This window comes from Neolamprologus brichardi, chromosome 7, assembly GCF_056152115.1.
Source record: "Neolamprologus brichardi isolate AB-2024 chromosome 7, ASM5615211v1, whole genome shotgun sequence".
Classification (NCBI taxonomy): domain Eukaryota; kingdom Metazoa; phylum Chordata; class Actinopteri; order Cichliformes; family Cichlidae; genus Neolamprologus; species Neolamprologus brichardi.
The window spans coordinates 53,770,253-53,788,090 of NC_142110.1; the positions used below are offsets into that span (position 1 = coordinate 53,770,253).

Here is a 17,838-nt window from a genome sequence, read left to right on the forward strand (position 1 = left end):
TCTAACAAGCGAGAGACAAACAAAAAAGGATATCGTTTTCATTAACTTCTGGTCTGATGCAGAAACCCTCTTCATCAACTTGAGGAACATTCTGCAAAAACACAAGCAGGATACAATTTTTCTTTCTTCCACAATTTGTTTTGAGTTAACACAAAGTTAATTTTACAGGATGCTGCTCATTTCAAACTAGATAAAAATAACTTTATTTTTCGAATAGTAATTCATTGTCAATGTGTTCAGAAAATTGCTAAAACTTCATGTTAAATTGTAAATGATACATTTTAAAAAGAAGGTTGATTAATATCTAACTTCAAAAGGCAAAAAATTCCAATTAAGTCTAAAATGGTGTTTTTGCTTAGATATAAAATTGTTGTAAATGAATGGGTACAATCATTCATGGTGTTTGTTGAGGCTTTAAATAATAAAAAATATACTACAAATGAAAATCGGTACACATATTTATAGATACATAAAACAACCTAAAACAAATAAAGACCGGGTGAAAGGGGTGATATTATGGTGATTTCTCACTATCTCATCCTACACAACCAAATTTGAGAGCACTGTAAATTCAGCGGAATCACACAATACCTTGTACCATTAGGGACAAGTTTTATAGGATATTAAGATTTTTAATGAAATGCATTATCTATGTCGGTATGAATATTTGCTGCGCATGTGTTAGAAAGAGACACCATGTGTAAGAGTGAGGTTAATAGCTTGCTTACAGCATTCTGGATGTCTGCAAAGTATCCAGGCGGCGCACCATTGGCGGTGTTCTACAAGCACAGAGAGGGATGAATACATGAATACGTGAACAAGCACATCCACAAAAAAAAGAAACGAATGGGAACAGAGAGATGGAGAAAGTGACCGGAAAATCATTAAAACAGAACATGTTTTCCACCTCCTGCTGTCTGAAATCAAGATAACACAACAGGGTGAAACTCAAAGATTATAGTCGCGGTCTGTGTCGGTGAAAGTTATACTCACAGCAGCCTCGACTTCTGTCGACTCCCTGGAAGACACAAATGGTCACGTGATCATGACTAAGAAGTGAAGATAAGTGAAGATGCATAAATTGTGCTGTGGACTGGAAATACGAGTCTCTACTCACGTAGAGTCTGTGTCCTTGTCTTTCCTCCGACCTGGGATCAATAGTTTTCTTCTTCTGGGTTTGGCTCCTTAATATATATTAAAAAAATGAAGAGCTTTAACCACAGATTTTTTTTAAAAAGCATCAGTTTTCAGACATATTTAATATTTGTGTCCCTCAAATGTGTTTCTTCTTTTACAAAAAGGCTTACCTTCAGCAGCAATAGCTACATTGCACTCCTCAAACTCAATGGGTCCTAATGAGACCAAAAAATAAATAAATCATTTAGGTTCATTTGACATACAAAGGGTCAATGACCCACTGCTGTGAACGTTGTGAATGTGAATCACGCAATGATCACACAGACACACACACACACACACAGACACACGCAGTCTGCCGTGCAATGCAGCGAGTGTATACAAACAAAGCTAGGCTGCTCCCAGAGGGCAGACAGGGTCAATAGCAGAGTCAACTGTGTGTCTGGTGGCCCTTACAGAGATGGCACAATCCCTCCTGGTTGACACGAAGCCCCACTCTACACCGTCACATAATCTTCCTCACAGAGAGACGCTTCTAAGCACAAAACCTCACCGCAACCATGAACCAATTCCAAATCCTTGCAGGAGCTCGGGTATTTTCAGCAAGCGGCAGGTGTGAAGGCTAAACTGCGGTGAAACTAAACCCGGCCGCGTGACATACGCACAACTAAACCCTACTACGGAAAAGACAAGCGAGTGCAACATTACATGCGCTGAAGTGTTTAAAGACACTCAGACAAATCTGCTCTTGAGCTTTAAGTAACGCCCTTTTCTCCTTCACTCCCACATGTAGAAAACGGCGAGAGAAAGAACAAACCATAAACAAACAAACATGATCGACTGAAATCGCTGCAACATCCTTGGCTAACAAGCAAATCCTTAAATCGGTTCCAGCAATTGATCAGTGCATCATTTGGAGTGAAACCAGATATGCTTTTATATGGACAAAAACAACAGCAACAAAAAACAAAATAGTTTTTGGCTATTTGGACACATCATTTAAATGATGAGAAAACAAAAAACAACAATGTTTACGCCTAATTAACTCCTCTTCAATTATGCATATTTGCCTCTAAGGCCCTGCACTTTGATTGTCACGCTGAGTAGGCACTCACACAAATGAGAAATAAGGCATGCAATGCGTGCACGTGTCAATCAGCCAAATCCACTAGATCAGGCGGTGTGTGCCTCTGTATTCGTGTGTAGTTACAATCCATTTAAAAGACTCACACCTTCTTAGGTACACAATTAAACAAACAGTGGTTAATTAATGATTTTAAATGGCAATGTGACTATGACTATTAGCTCTTAAAATGTGTGACATGAAAGAAATGGGTGATATACTGCACATACCTAGAAAGCTTAAGAGTGTACACAAGATTAACAGGAGGCACAGAAAGATATACAGAGAAAGAAAGACGGGGCAGGACCCTCCGGCGAAATCTGCAATACACTAACAGGACCTGACCTGAAAACAACAAAGCTAATGATATTTTAACTCAAAATATACACAGCAGCAGTCCAATGCAGTCCCCTGCCCCCCACCACCACCAAGAAGAGGCCAGTCGCGAGCAGAATCGACGCATTGTTCTGAGTGTGCGATGCCGACTGAAGCGCAGGGAAGCGGCGAGTCACGAGAGGCATGCGAGCAAGTGGAGTGGATAAAGCACACCGATGACCGGTCTACTCTACTGTGCAATATCGGCACTGCTGGCAAACACACAGCGGAGCACGGAGGGCTGTTGTGGGTTTTGAGTGAGTGAGAGCTTCGTGCCAATCAAAGCAGCCCTGGCGTGCTCATTCAAGAAGACTCACAGAAGGAGGCGAGAGATAATTTCATCATCCCTGTTCAATCAGCTTTAAGAACAAGTGAATATATATGTCGAGTGTTGCTTTTTTGGGTGTTTTTTATAAGGAGAAGAAGAAGAAACACATCATTAACTTATGACATCAGTGTTTATTTACCCATCAGTGGTAAAAATAGTCAAACAAAAGTAGTGGACGGGGTTGAAAGATTACTCAGTGCCATCGGGATGTTTAAAAAAAAAAAGGCTGTAGGAATCTGCATGAGACCCAGGCGGAGCAGGAATTCTTTGCCACCAGCATCCTGCGATCCCATCTGACAATATTTATCCACACAAACAGCCGAAAATGTCTAAACACCAGACGCATGAATATTACCTAAATCTGGACAGACATTAGGAACTGTTTAAGCATCTCCTAAACAGACAGACGACTTTGTTTATACAGGGGAAGATGTTTCTTTTCTTTCTACTCTCTGTGAGGGAAGCATGCAGTCACGCATGAGAGGAAGATGGATTTTTTTTTTTTAAATTGCATATGCTTCACATGGCAACTGGGAGCCAGAGAGAGGGGTGGAGTGGTTTGCGTGTCTGGCCAGCCGCCAGTTGACAGCTCAGCTGGATATCGTTGAACACGCCGACCCCCCCTGCCTCGCAGCGTGTCACTTTGGGATTGTTTCCGCAATAGAAAGTTTATTCAACCTCTCTCTCTCTCTCTAAAGGCTCCAGACCGGCCATCCGTTCAGCTATTTCATCACGGGGACTGACGGGTTATTTTTCTGACAGGGCCAGGGCTGGTGAGCAATTCCTAATGAACGCGTTTGATACGGGGAAGGAATTTTCTGACCGTTTTTTTAAGCGTCAATTAATACTGCTGTCCAAACAAATGAAGGCCACCACTTCTTAGATGCAGCGTCTGGACACAGGGGGTCACCGTTTGTGTACACACAAACACAGCAGAGGTGACCCCTCTGCGCCCGTGACCTGACGTGATGTAGTACAAGTGCACAAGGGCAGCTTGTAATATTTCAGACTGGGTTTTGAGCTATGTTGCATGATGAGACTACAGAGGCTAATGCCAGAAAAAAAACAATACGTCAGAGACGCTGTAAAAGAAGGAAAATATCAACCAAGGAGATAAGGGAATGAGTGCGTGTGCGTGAATGAGAGGGAGGTAAGGGAGTGGAGCCAAAAGAGTCTGTGGAGTTTTCCCTTGATTATTGTGGCATGGCAAAGTTTACACAAGAGTTATTGTTGAGCCCTGACCTCCTGAAGAAGTTGGTTATGCCTGCTTAGCCTGTGAACACAGCAAAGCCCCCCGTGTGTCACATGCTTACTGGAATGCCAAGCCTGCCTACCTTTACAGCAGATTACTGTGATTGACTCTGATGGCCCTCTCTCCTACCACTAATTGCCCCTCTCTATATACCCCTCCCCTCTCCACAAGCCTGGGTCAGAAAGAAGCCCCCCATACCCCTGGCAACAATTTCTTAACACACAGTACAGACACTGACAAATATTAATTAATAAAACATACAGGACCCCGGCGGCTTACCTGGTCTCTCTTTGCCCGTTCCTTTGCTTTCAGCCAGTTTCTGGATTAAGCTCTCAACTGATGTGTTCTCGATGTTCCTCACAAATTCATGGTGGACCTGGAAAGGTTCAAAAAGAAATCAGATTTACCCATGATCTTAAAATGTATAGTCTTCTTTAAATGAGGTTGTGGTGATTTTTAACTGATGTAGTGCTAGAGCGAGTTGGTCAACTAATGGTAGAGTTGGTTTGTTACCTGTATTATTCAGTGCAACAAATTTTTAAAAGAGGTCACTTGGGACCACTTGCCAGGTAACATTTCTCTTAAAGTGTGATAAGAAGATGATGTGCATATTTAAGTGCTGCCTGCAAAGCCAGATTATATTTTCCTCTAAAATCTGGCCTGTTTTTTCACTGTGCAGTAGCTATAGCTCAGTTACAATGTACTACTTAAAAGTTGAAAAAAAGGTCTTTACCTTCTACAAGCAAATACCTACACAAATGAAAAAAAACCCTCAGTATCACGAGCCAAGAATTGATCTTTACTGTAGCTACAGCACTGTTAGAACCCCCTCTCAACTCAGTGATTCACATTATTACCTCCATGCAAAATGAGGGGGATGTGAGCAGTTTGCTTTGTCTGTTTGTTTGTGGGCACAATTATTCAAAAAGTTTTGATTTACATGGAAATCTCATAAGACCCGGGGCTTGGCCCAAGTCAGAAGTGACTTCTGGAGCCCATCAGAATGCAGGAATCCAGAAACCATTTGTTGCTTTTCACATCATAACTTTGCAGACAAATACATTTAATAGAGAAAAAAATGGGAGAGACAAGTAAATATCACAGAGGTGACATCCTTTTGGATCCAGAGGCTCAACTGATGTATGCCATGAAGGTTAATTTACTGGCTTGGCAGACGTATGCAATTTTGGATTCCTCTTTTTAAATATTTTCTCTGCATAACTGAATCAATTAAACAAGGAGAAATTGCTCTGTTTGATAGGTCATTTATAATGAGGCACGTTAAACTTAATGACTGCTTTTAATGTCAATATGTTTGATTATAACATGACAGAAACCAGTGCCATTCGCTTAATAATCTTTATGAGCACATATCTGACACAAGTAACAAGATTTGTGAGACTGGAGATTTTCTGGGTTTCAGCAGTAGTCTGTTTGTGGTCCGACTTCTACTGACAAGTACTGTATGAACACACCAAGAAGTCTCGACTGAAAGCCCCAAAATACTGACCGTTGCCCCCCAGATGATAGGAATGGTTAGCAATAGGTTAGTGCTGCCACTTGCTTTATGATATACAGGAACGGAGAGCTTCCTGCTGTTCCTCAGTGATATGAGCTGTGTTGCCTTTGGTCGGCATTTAAAACCATTTGTTTTGTTTATTTTGGATGTGGAGAAATACTGTACTTTACTGGCATTCTCCTGTGTCAGGTTGCATCATTGTTGCTGGCACTGAGATACCCTTTGGGTAGTGTGAGAGGAAGGATAGTGTTTGCTTGTTTGTTTTGGATGTGCGTATGTGCTTGTGTGTTTAGTGAGGGGGAAGTGAAACTGACTGACTGAGCCATCTCAACAAAACCATTTAGATTTGCGTGATACTGTAAGCGCAGAGTGGCTCCACTATCGAAAACACGCATACGCACACATATGTGTTTGCCCCCCGGGCCGCTGTGGCGAGGTGGAGTGCATTAGCCTTCTGTGCCCTGGCAGGAGAGGATGTTGGTGGGGGTCGGGTTGAGGAGGTGGGGGCAGGGAGGTTGCAGTGGTGAGGAAGTGTGCTCAGTACAGTACACGCAATCTGTCAGGTGCTGCTGCCATGATGGAGGCTACTAATGTCATCAAGCCTCACTCTCCCTATCTCTATCTCTCTCCCTCTCTCGCTCTCACACACAGACAAACAACAAAACTCGTCCCAGAGAGTCTTTCGCCCACATGCTCGAAACATGTATCTGCCTTGAAGGTATCCTCGCTCGCACACAAATGCTCACTTACCAAAACAAACACAGCACGCACACAGACAGACGCAACTACCCTTATGTGAGTTCAAAGCTCTCTGAACAGCAAACCACACTCAAATATGGACCAAACATACCTTTCAAATCTCCCATGCCTACCCAGCTTGTCTGAAGAAACTTGTATGTCTAATATTATCACTGCGGTTTTTGTGTGTTTGTGTGTGCTAGTCTCTTTGCTGGCATGATACAATAGTAGTGCCGGTAAAGAAAATGGTCCCTTCACCAGGCTTGTACCATCTGCGTCCAATGATGAGCAGGTGGCAACTGTTTTTCTTTTCTTCTTCTTTTTTTTTTAAATTTTTTTTATGTAGGACAGGTAAAAAAAAAAAAAGAAGTAAAAACAAAAAGCTCAAACAATAAAAATTGTATTTTAAAGAAAATGGCAACAACACTAACAACTGTAGTAAGTATGTTAAACACAGACACACAGAGTGCTGTGGAAAAACTATTTACCTGATTTTGTTGTTTTGTTTTGGGATTTTTTTTTAGCTCAAACAAATGGTAAATGGCCTGCATTTGTATAGCGCTTTTACTTAGTCCCTAAGGACCCCAAAGCGCTTTACACTACATTCACACACACATTCACACACTGGTGATGGCAAGCTACATTGTAGCCACAGCTGCCCTGGGGCGCACTGACAGAGGTGAGACTGCCGGACACTGGCGCCATCGGGTCCTCTGACCAAACAAATTTCAATATTAGTCAAAGATAACCAGGGTAAACACAAAATGCAGTATTTGAATGATGATTTCAGTTATTAAGGGGAAAAAATCTATTCAAACCTACCTGTCCCTATGTGAAAATTAGCCCCTGTGAACCCTTGTGTCACCCTAGGCAGCAGGAACTTGAATAATATGTTTGCAATACCTGGCAATGAGTCTTTCATACTGCTGTGGAATTTTAGCTCACTCTTCTTTGCAGAATTGTTTTAATTCAGCCACATTGGGAAGGTTTAAGTGTGAACGGCCTGTTTAAGGTCATGCCAAAAAAAATCTCAACTTGATTTGAGTCAACGACCTTGATTAGATCACTTTTTGAACCATTCAAAAAGTGGACTTGAGGTGGACTTGCTGCTGTCTTTTTTACGTGCTCTTGAGCTTCAGGACACGAACTGATGGGTGGAAATACTCCTTCAGGACTTCCTGGCAGAGAGCAGAATTCATGGTTCCATAAAGGGCTAAGCCTAACCCCTAACCCTAACCCTTATGGAAAACCATCAAAGTCCCGAAGCAGCAAAGCAGCCCCAGAACATCCCAGACCATCGCACTACCACCACCATGCTTGACTGCTGGTATGATGTACTTTTTATGAAATGCTGTGTTAGCTTTAGACCAGATCTAACGGGACTCGAACATTCCAAAAAGTTCAGCTGTTGTCTCGTCAGGCTACAGAATATTTTCCCAAAAGTCTTGGGGAACGTCAAGATGTTTTTTGGCAAATATGAGATGAGGCCTTTGTGTTCTTTTGGTCAGCATTGTCAAATTGAACTCTCCCATGGATGCCATTTTTGCCCATTATCTTTCCTATTGTTAAATCATGAACTCTGACCCTAACTGAGACAAGTGAAGCCAGCAGTTATTTAGATAAGGTTCTCGGCTCTTTTGTGACCTCCTCATTGAGTCGTTGATGTGCCCTTGGAGTAATTTCGGTAGAACAGGCACTCCTCGGAAGGTTCACCACTACTGCTTTGTAAAGCTTTCCCCGCTGACTGTGTTTCTCGGCTGTTTCTTTTGATAGTGCCATAATGTGTTGCTCTCTGAGAGCTTTAATCTTACTTCACGCTTTGTCAGACAGGTTCTAGTTAAGTCATTTCTTGACCCTAGAGGTTTAGTGAAGTTGAACTCAGCTTTTTTTTTAAACATGTGGTTATGGTAATTACAGTTACTTCATGATTTAACAGTTGGGTCAATTACTTTTGCACACATGTACATTTAGATAACCTTTTCCATTTAATAACTAAATTAATATTTTGTATTTACTCGGGTTATCTTAGACCAATAATAAAATTAGTTTGGTGATCTTAAACATTTAATTCTAAAAAATGTGCAAAAACAAAAAAACTTGAAGCAGTAGTTTTTACGTCATATGTACATATGTTGAATAGTTTTACACTCTCTTCTTCTACTAGCAGAAGCCTTGTAGATATTTGTGAGCATGTATGTGGGATTGTATACCTGGTGATTACTTTAACAGGCCCCTGATGGCAGTATGACTGGTGGTGTACTAACATAAACAACTGATCAAATCCTTTATGAAAGATTTATAAACACCTGTTTATATTCATAAGCAGGTGTCTGGCTAACCGATGAACTGATAAACATAAAGATTGCCTCATGGTAGGGGTTAGATTAGTGGAGGTGCAATGCTGCGGTTCTGCCCATCACCTCTGTATCTACATCGTGATGAACCCTAAAGAGGAAACAGTTTCTAACGTTTGACTTTAGTTTTGTGGTTTTCACAAATGTTTGAGGCTTGGTTCAATACTACACCCCCTTTAGAATACATTTGTAGAACTTCTAACTGAGAACACTTGTTTAAAATCAGAGAGTTCACATCTTGCAGATTTTTGTCATCATTTAAATGAAAATGTGAAACAGTTCTTTAGCTGCTGACTTTCAACCACAAATTTTTTTTTTTCACTGTCATTAATAATATTATTGCCTTTCAAGAAAAATTGTTCCAAATAACTGAAATGCTTTTATGTGGAAAAACATTTCGGTTTGTAAAATATGTGCGTATTGAAATAAAACATTTTTTTCAAGTTGTCCTGTGGCTACAATGACATGTCAATAAAATGACATCCAACAACAGAAAATAAGGGCACTAAAACAACTTGAACGGCACAAATAATTTCGATTTTTAATCAAGTTATATGCAAACACACAATGTTATCTGCACGTCTGCTTGTCAGCATGAATCCCTGCAGACCCGGTGAATAAGTATGCAGTGATGAAAGCTTATTTTGTGCTGCCTTAGACCTATGAGACAATGTTATTCCCAGCCGTGTACACTGAAGAGGATTTCTTTTTTAGACTTTCCACAGCTAGACTCTGATTCTCTTGGTGGAGTTGCGTCGCCCTCTACAGATCTTAAGGGAACTACAGCAGCAGCGTTAGCACAAAGCAGCTACAGATTAATGAAACAGAGCAGCAGATTGTAGTTAGGCATTCTGTGTGGCACTGCTAAGTATGAGTGCTAAATAAATAAATGAAAAGCAATCTCTGGTTCACACTGAATACTGATTGATGTAGTTCTGAATGATGTTTGAAAGCCTTCACAATTGTGCTTGATGCCAAACCCAAACACACTGCTCCAGAGAGGAAAAAGAGGCCCGTGCTGCACTTTTTACTACCATACACAGTATTTGGCAAAGTCTCTGCCCTTGTGGAGGTGCTTTCGATAGACTGAGAGGGAGTTTTGATCTGAGAGGGAGTTTTGATCAGTTTCTAATTGCTCGGCATAAAAGGATGAATGGACCATTTCCTGCTCCTCGGTTAAATTATTAGCGAGATCAAAGACGACACTAATTGATATGACGCACAGTGAACCCAGTGAGCACAGCCTCAGGTCAGCGAGACACCTACTCCACCCACAGGAATGTCTGTGCGTGTGTGTGTGTGTTTGTGTGTGCGTGTGTACATACTCACCTCTCCTATCTGAATGTGTGTTTCATCCACATACAACGAGTACGACTGAATGATCTCCTTCATGTGGAGAATGTGGTTTTCTTCGATGTCTTGGAATTTCTGTAAGACAGGGTTATGATATTAATGGCACAGCGATGTCACTTTAAGAAGGCTTCACCTGGTTAAGAATTAGTATTTGGGGGGATAACTATGTATATACAATTATGTGGTCAGCATACATTAAAGGAAATAGGTTCGTGCTACGTCATTTAACAAAAATCTATGGACATTTAGTTCTTTCTAACCAGCTGATGAACCAAAAAATATTTTTTTTGTCACTTACAGGAATCTATTTGTGCAATCTGTCTCTATGCAGTAAAAAAAAAAAAAAAAAAAAAAAAAAAGCTTCATTGAAAACAAATTCATTGCATGCCAAAAAATCTGTATAAAAAAACTTACAAGTCAAAGGCCAAATGTGAGACTTTGCTTCTGTATTTGGTTCCTGTAACTTTCTTTGTGTGTGTGTGTGTGTGTGTCTGGGTGGTCTCTGGCTCAGGAGCACATATAGCTCCTCCCACCAAGACTCAATTCTCTACGTGACATATAGTGATGAGGATTCATTTCAAGTATGGTGTGGACCACAAACTTAAATGCTGGTACTTACCATTTGTGTGTGACTCGGGGCTTTGAGGGTAAACCAAGGAGAATGAGTATAAATAATCATAAACTGGAAAATCGCAGGGGGACCGGGGGGATTGAGCCTTTCTGACCACGAAAACACCGGATAAAGAGCATCCGGCCTCTGCATCTACACTTCAGAGACTTGCATGCAAAATAAAACTGCGCTTTTGTCTTCTGCCATGATGACAGCTCGCACAGGCTCACACACAGACAGTCAAAGGGAACACACATGTCGGCGACACGGTGATGTCAGAGAGCACATGTGTTCAGTGTTTATAATACACGTCTACATGTGTTGCGCTGGAGATGAGCCGTAGACTGTAATTCGGGGGAAGCGGCAATGCTGCCTTCTATAGGGGAAAACAAAACCACTGGGCTAACTGGAACCAGCTCTGGTGGCAGCGCTGCTGCGGTTCAGGAGGATACTGAGACCAAATTCTGTTGATCTGATTTTAATTTGGAGTTTATCTAATCAGCGCTTCAGATGGATTCAATTACACAATGATTCCGTTAAGGGGGAAAAAACACAATCTGGAGATGATACAGGGCTCAAAGCGTGGAACAGACACACACATGTGCGCGCACACACAGGACTAACAGATTTACCAACAAAAGTGTTGCATACCACAGAGATACACAAAAAACAGAGTTTGTGAGCATGCATTTGATTAAAGCACATGCACAAAGAAGGAAAGAGAACCAGCTAATAAATACCTGTGCAGTTTCTGTCATCTTCTGTTCAAACTCAGACTTAGCTGTTGCATATTTCTCCACGTATGATTTGTAGGTCTCTGTGGCTTTTTTGGCTTTCACTCCAGCCTGGAGAGCATAAGCAAACAGATAAATGACTATCAAGTGTTTGTATATTGGAGACAATGACTGTCAGTCTTTCAGGCTCCTCTGACAAAAAATGGCAAGAAAACCGATCTCCACTTAACATCTGAAGCCTTTGGGGTTGAACTTTCAGTATAGACTCCTCTATTAAAGCACTTCATCATGCCTTATTACCAGACCATGATTATGTGGGAGTGTGTACGTGCGAGTGTGGCCTCCCACCTTGTCTACATCTCTCTGGGTGGCCCCCTCCTTGCGGAGGCGTTCCTGCTCCACAATTTTGGCATTATAGTTCTCCTTGGACTTCTGCAGAGCCTGGAAGATGCTCTGGATGTTCTGAACGGCCTCAAGGGTAGACGCCACCTCTTCTTTTGTCTGAAAACACACATGTCGTATAGGGTAAGCCTAATAACAACACGCCTTGTTTAAGATGCGAGTTTGAATGTGTCTGAATGTGTCTGTGCAAACTGGCTGCATGTGCCTTTGGCACAGTATAGCAACTAGCAATTAATAAACTCAAAGCATCTGATCCATTCTTAAAGCCTTTCGTCATTCACATGGATGTAAAAAGAGGTCTTTAATGGAGGGTAATGCTTATGAACACTAAAACCACATAAAAAACCTTGCTTGATCATCTGTTTTACTAATTAGCATCATCCCTAAACCCTCGTATGTACTCATTATGACATCATTATGTTGTAATGCGCACATCACTGGATATAAAAGAAAAAAATGTAAAGTATTTTATCATATTATGTTATGAACACATTTATCTAAATACAGTCTTATATTGTTTTAGCAAGAGAGCCAAGAAACATAAACAGCTGAGAGGAGCAGGGAGTTGTGGGGAAGTGATCAAGGGAAACTGTGACAGCCTTTTTGTCATGCTCTAAGCACAAACACAACTCCCCTAATGCCGAGCTCCTATTTTACATTGTGCTCCGTGGCTTCATGCATCAAATATGAGTTCATCCTGCGTCTCAACAAAACGAGGAGGCAGAGTGAGGTGTAAAGAAATGCCTCGCAGAACGACACCACAAGCACATCACCGTGGTTTTGTCAAGATGGAATCCACCAAAACTTTATCCCCTCTCTTGTACATGGCTTACTTTCAGCTTCTTTGACTGAGGACAATCACTAGAGTGTGAAACAATTTGTAATGGTGGAAGGTTAGAATGGGTTTAAATTTAAATAGTTAATTTTGTTCAGTGAAGACGAGTTTGTGTCAAAAGTGGAGCAGAAAACCACTGTAATCTAACTGAAAGAAAAACACATTGGTGCAATGCTAGTATCAAACCTCAATTAGTATTTACAGGAATGTAAGTATCAAAAATGCATGGTTCAAAATGTTCTCTTACTGTGCATTCATGCGGTGTCAGAGTAATAGGAAAATTTGCTTAGAACAACTTGGAAAGTTTGAGAATATTTTGATGCAAGAGTTGGCTGAATGTGACACAAAAACACAGAAAACATGCCACATAAAAGTAATCATTGGGTTGATGCTAAGAAACTTTAGCTAACAGTTCACTGTAACTGCTTAATGTGTGTCACTTTCAGCTATCTTTAGTTAATGAATTAGTTAATATCACATCAGGTTCCACTCTCTATTTGCTGTCTGTACAGAGTTGTGTAGATTAATCAGAAAGTGAAAAGTTGTTATTATTATAAGGAATTCTGACAACACGGGATCTGAAGCAATACTGGAAACAGCTATAAAGGTTTTCTACAAGTGATCTGAGAAAGAAAAACACGTTTTTTGTACTTTACACTTTAAAAGCACACAAATAGAAAATCAGAAGACTGACTTCATCATATTGCACTGTATCAGTATTTGGTGTTCACAGTTTCTCCAACACCAAATGTCCTTACCTTTTTGTGTGCTTTGGACTGCTCTTCCACATATTTCTGAACCTCTTTTATAAGTTCCTGTAGTTTCCTCACAAGTTCCATGTGACAACTGGCCAGCTTCTCTGTTGAACCTTTAAACACGTCCCACATCGGAGCAAATGTCCTGTGATAAAGAAAAGAATATTTACATATTTAAATTCATATGAATTCATTCAAGCATCTTCTTTAGAAAGTCATATGCATCGAGGTTATTATATTTAACCAAAAAAATTAAAAAGTAAACTAATTGAAAAGATTTTTTTAAATTGTAAAACTAAATAAAATAAAATAATCTAGAAAATATCCTACATATGGTTTTGAGAATGGATCATTTGGTAACATTTATTTTTACAAACTACCTGATGAGGCTTTGATGGACATGTTTATTGAGGCTTTGTCTAGAAGAATGTGAGTCAGCTGCTTTTAAAAAGCTTTTTTTGCTGAATTTCCTAAATCCTGGCTCTGGCATTTGTCATAAATACAATAATAATTAAAACAGAATAAAACTAACACCGACAGGAATAAAAACAAAACATTTTCAAACAACAAAAACTAAACTGAAACTAAAAAAGCCACTTTGCAAACGAGCTGAAACTAAACTCAATAAAAAACAACAACAATTAAAAACGAAATCAAATTAAAACTAACTAGAAAACACAAAACAATGATAATAACTCTGGTACTAACCAGAGATGGACCGATCCGATATTATGTATCGGTATCAGTCCGATACTGACGTAAATTACTGGATCGGATATCGGAAGGAAATAAAAAATGTAATCCGATCCATTAAATATCAAAAAGCACCTCAAAAAACTTGAGACATGACATAACTCAGCTCATAACCGTAGCCGGAGCAGTGTGCTCACGTGATAGAGCTGCTGTGTTTATTTGGAGCCTCCAATCCGGCATTTCATCTCTGAGGAAGTTATCCCAGGGAGAAGTAAAGCGTTAAGCTTAATAACCGATATATGGAGCGACTGCCTCTTCTCTCTCTCTCTCTCCCTCCCTCTCCTGTTTCTACTTCAATCATGAAACTGATTAATGATCAGCTGATCGGCTTTTCTGTCGTGAGTCCGTCTCTCTTGTGTGTTTATCGCCCACTTCGCGCCAGAAAGAGGAAACCAGCGGTTGAACAACAGCAGCACGTTTAAGTTTGATAAGCTGTTGTTAGAATTTATTTAATATTACTTTCTACACCAGGATCCTTTTCTACGTAGCTGTCGGCTGGTAACTGTGCAGGGGCGGATCTAGCAAAGTTTAGCCAGGGGGGCCGATAGGGCATTGACAGGGAAAAGGGGGGCACAAAGACATACTTTTCTTTCTTATTCTCATTTAAAATGTCTAGCTTTAATAAATAATTATCTGAATCTTACACCCAAAGTTTTAATCTGATGTAAAATATATAGAAGTCCATTACTGTATATAGTAACTATTAAGTCTAATATACCCTAGTAAGCTATACTACTTTTTCCTTTGGGAAGGTACCATCTGTGCAGTCTGCAGTTCTGTTGAAGAAAGATGTTGAATCTATTTAATTATTCTTGAAAAATAATTTATTTCTGCGCATTTTTTTCCCCCACTGCATCAAATTAAAGTTGATTACGCCGATTAAGCATCACGAGGTGGAGGGTGGGTGGTTCCCTATTTTTTTTTTGCAACCCTATTAGTTAGGTTGCTTACTCTTTAAAATACCAGAATAGGGAGGCTGGAGTAGGTTTACGTTTATTAGATTGATCAGTATTGCTGAACTATGAAATATTTTGGGTGCAGTGTATTTTTTGCATACAGGTTTAACAGAATAGCTTTAGTGTTTTGTTTTGTTTTTTAACTTGAGTATGAACTTATACAAAAAGCAGCAAGATATTTAAAAAAACAGTTTTGTTGATTAAAAAACACACTATATTGGATTCATATCGGTAACGGCAGATATCCAAATTTATGATATCGGTATCGGACATAAAAAAGTGGTTTGTGCCATCTCTAGTACTAACCCAAGCTGAGAAAAGTTGCCAGCTGACTTGGCAAGTTTGGTCATTGACCTGGCATAGGCCTCCTCAATAGTACTCCTAGAAGAGAGCAAGAACAAGAAATTAAACACAACACCACCATATATAAGCATGACTTTAAATAAACTGTTCAAATAACCATGAGTTTATACTATTATGTCAACAATGTCAAAATAACAATTATTCTTCTCAAAACTAGAGGATAGTGTTGTAGAGTATGATAAAGTTTTTCCAATTCACTTGCAACTAGGCTGCAGCTCAAACAGGGCACGTCGCTAAGAATCTGCACGTCCAGGCCAGAAACACCCACTTAGAACTCGCAGCATAAATGTTTGACCACATGCACCGTGTGTGGGCAAATAAATGTGGTTTGGCCTGGGATTTGTTCATAAACCTCATGTGGAAGATGACAGAGTATGAAAGCTAGTGTTTGAACTGCATGCTTCTCTCAATTTCCCTTTTATTCCTGTATTCTGTAACAAAGTGACAGTAGTGGGGGGAAAAAAACTGCAGCGGTGTTGTAGTGAAAGCGTGAATTTTGCATTTGGGTCTCCCGAACGAGGTCAGCCAGGGGGAAGCAGGTCAAATGTGCACATAGGCAAATGCACGCACCCAGCCTAGGCACACGCACACACACATAATCACGCACAGGATATTGTGACACTGTCTGCAGCACGGTGGAGATGCCTGCACTTCTTCTTCTGCATCTTTTGTTAGCCAGGGTTGGGAATTCGTTTTTTAAACTTTATCATGTTATAAATGCTCCCAAGCATAACTACAGCCATTACATTAACCCTAAGGAAGTTCGTGTTTGTACTTCTGAAATAGGGCATGTGAAAGCTAATATTTAAATTCTGGGCTTACACATTGTAGACGCATACAAGTTTGACAACCATTACTATTACTGGACAGCTCCTCCACCACATTAGACCTCAGAATACCTTTTAACTTCTTATTCAACAACATACGTCAATGGATTTTTAAAAGTGACTGTTGGTTGATTTTAAGTCCTTCAAATGAAAATGTAGAGCATAAATTGTTAAAACAATGCGTCATACATTTGTGAATAAGTCTACAGTGTTTGACGCTTATTGTGTGACACACATAACAGGGAAGTGAATTTAAATTTAAAGACACTTTCTTTTCCATATTTGATATCCATTCTCTCACGGTGAATAACTATAAGCTTAATAATTGATCATTTTTACGTTAACAAGGGTGCTTTTTGTTTCTCGCTTTACTTCCTCTTCTGCTGAAAATGAGAAACGGACTCCACGCCGCCTGTTTCTCCTTTCCCTCGTTCAGTTTTTTAAGCTCAAACAAACGTGAAAATAGGCACCATATTCAAGCACTGGGACCTAACAGCTGCTAGTAATGGACTGGTAGTATTTTTGAGAGCGAAAATGTGGATCACTCTCATTACTCCACGTGAAGTTTAATTAGCAGACACTGTTGTGTGTGTGTGGTGTGTGTGTGTCCCTTTAAGATTTCATTAACTGACAGACACACAGTGCACATAGCTGCTTTCCCCAGCAGAGGAAGCCATAGTGCAGATTTTGAAACACTCTGTGAAACGTAAAAGACCAAGCTGACTATGAAGCTGGCACAAAGCAGCATAACCACACAGTAAGTAAAACACTAACTGACCTTCTGTCTCCCCCATGAATAATGCATTGATTAATTTTAGTGTACTAAAGAATAGCACACCTGCAGAGTAGGAGGAGTATTAATATTTAAGCAAAGTCAAAAATCTGAAAGATTATTTATTATGTTTATTACAGGTCTTTGTTTTAAATGAGACATTGAGTCTCAACGGGACTAGCTGTATAAATAAAGGTTAAATAAATAAAAACATCAAAGTGAGACTGGACGCTTTAAAAAGTCCAGGTGAGCGTCACAATTGTTGGAACAGCTTGTGGCAAGAAATATGAAGGTGGTGGTTTTCCTATCAGCAAACCTGCCACCAAAGAAATAAGAATAATAAAAAGATGTGGAATTATTGGAAAAATAAACATGTTAAATGACTGTGCTAAGTAAATAATTACTTAATTGTTGTTGAATATGACTGGTAGCATGATTGTTTTAGAGATATTTGGAAATGTTTCTACTGGGAAACTTTTTGATTAAAATAATCATGAAGCGGGAATCTGATCACGACGGCGCAAATTCTATTTTTATCCTTCAATAAAGTAATCTGATCAACTCAAAGCGAGTTGAGTGCATTCCTCAACAACAGGAGGAACAGACAGTGGAATCCACAGCTGAATTCCAGAGCCAGCTCACACCTCTTCCC

The 17,838-nt window shown here is 40.0% G+C and overlaps 1 protein-coding gene across 8 annotated transcripts in view; it reads right to left on the minus strand.

The window, feature by feature from the left end:
- Window positions 1–17,838, minus strand: part of fcho2 (FCH and mu domain containing endocytic adaptor 2) — a 50,725-nt gene that overhangs the window by 21,725 nt on the left and 11,162 nt on the right. For all 8 annotated transcript variants that reach the window (XM_087843857.1, XM_087843858.1, XM_087843856.1 and 5 more), the window contains exons 3-13: window positions 15,531–15,605; window positions 13,519–13,660; window positions 11,872–12,024; window positions 11,530–11,634; window positions 10,156–10,254; window positions 4,495–4,591; window positions 1,308–1,352; window positions 1,118–1,184; window positions 994–1,018; window positions 729–779; window positions 32–91 (exon numbers count right to left, since the gene is read on the minus strand). In XM_087843857.1, coding sequence (XP_087699983.1) covers window positions 32–91; window positions 729–779; window positions 994–1,018; window positions 1,118–1,184; window positions 1,308–1,352; window positions 4,495–4,591; window positions 10,156–10,254; window positions 11,530–11,634; window positions 11,872–12,024; window positions 13,519–13,660; window positions 15,531–15,605 — 919 coding nt within the window. The remainder of the gene's footprint in view (window positions 1–31; window positions 92–728; window positions 780–993; window positions 1,019–1,117; window positions 1,185–1,307; window positions 1,353–4,494; window positions 4,592–10,155; window positions 10,255–11,529; window positions 11,635–11,871; window positions 12,025–13,518; window positions 13,661–15,530; window positions 15,606–17,838) is intronic.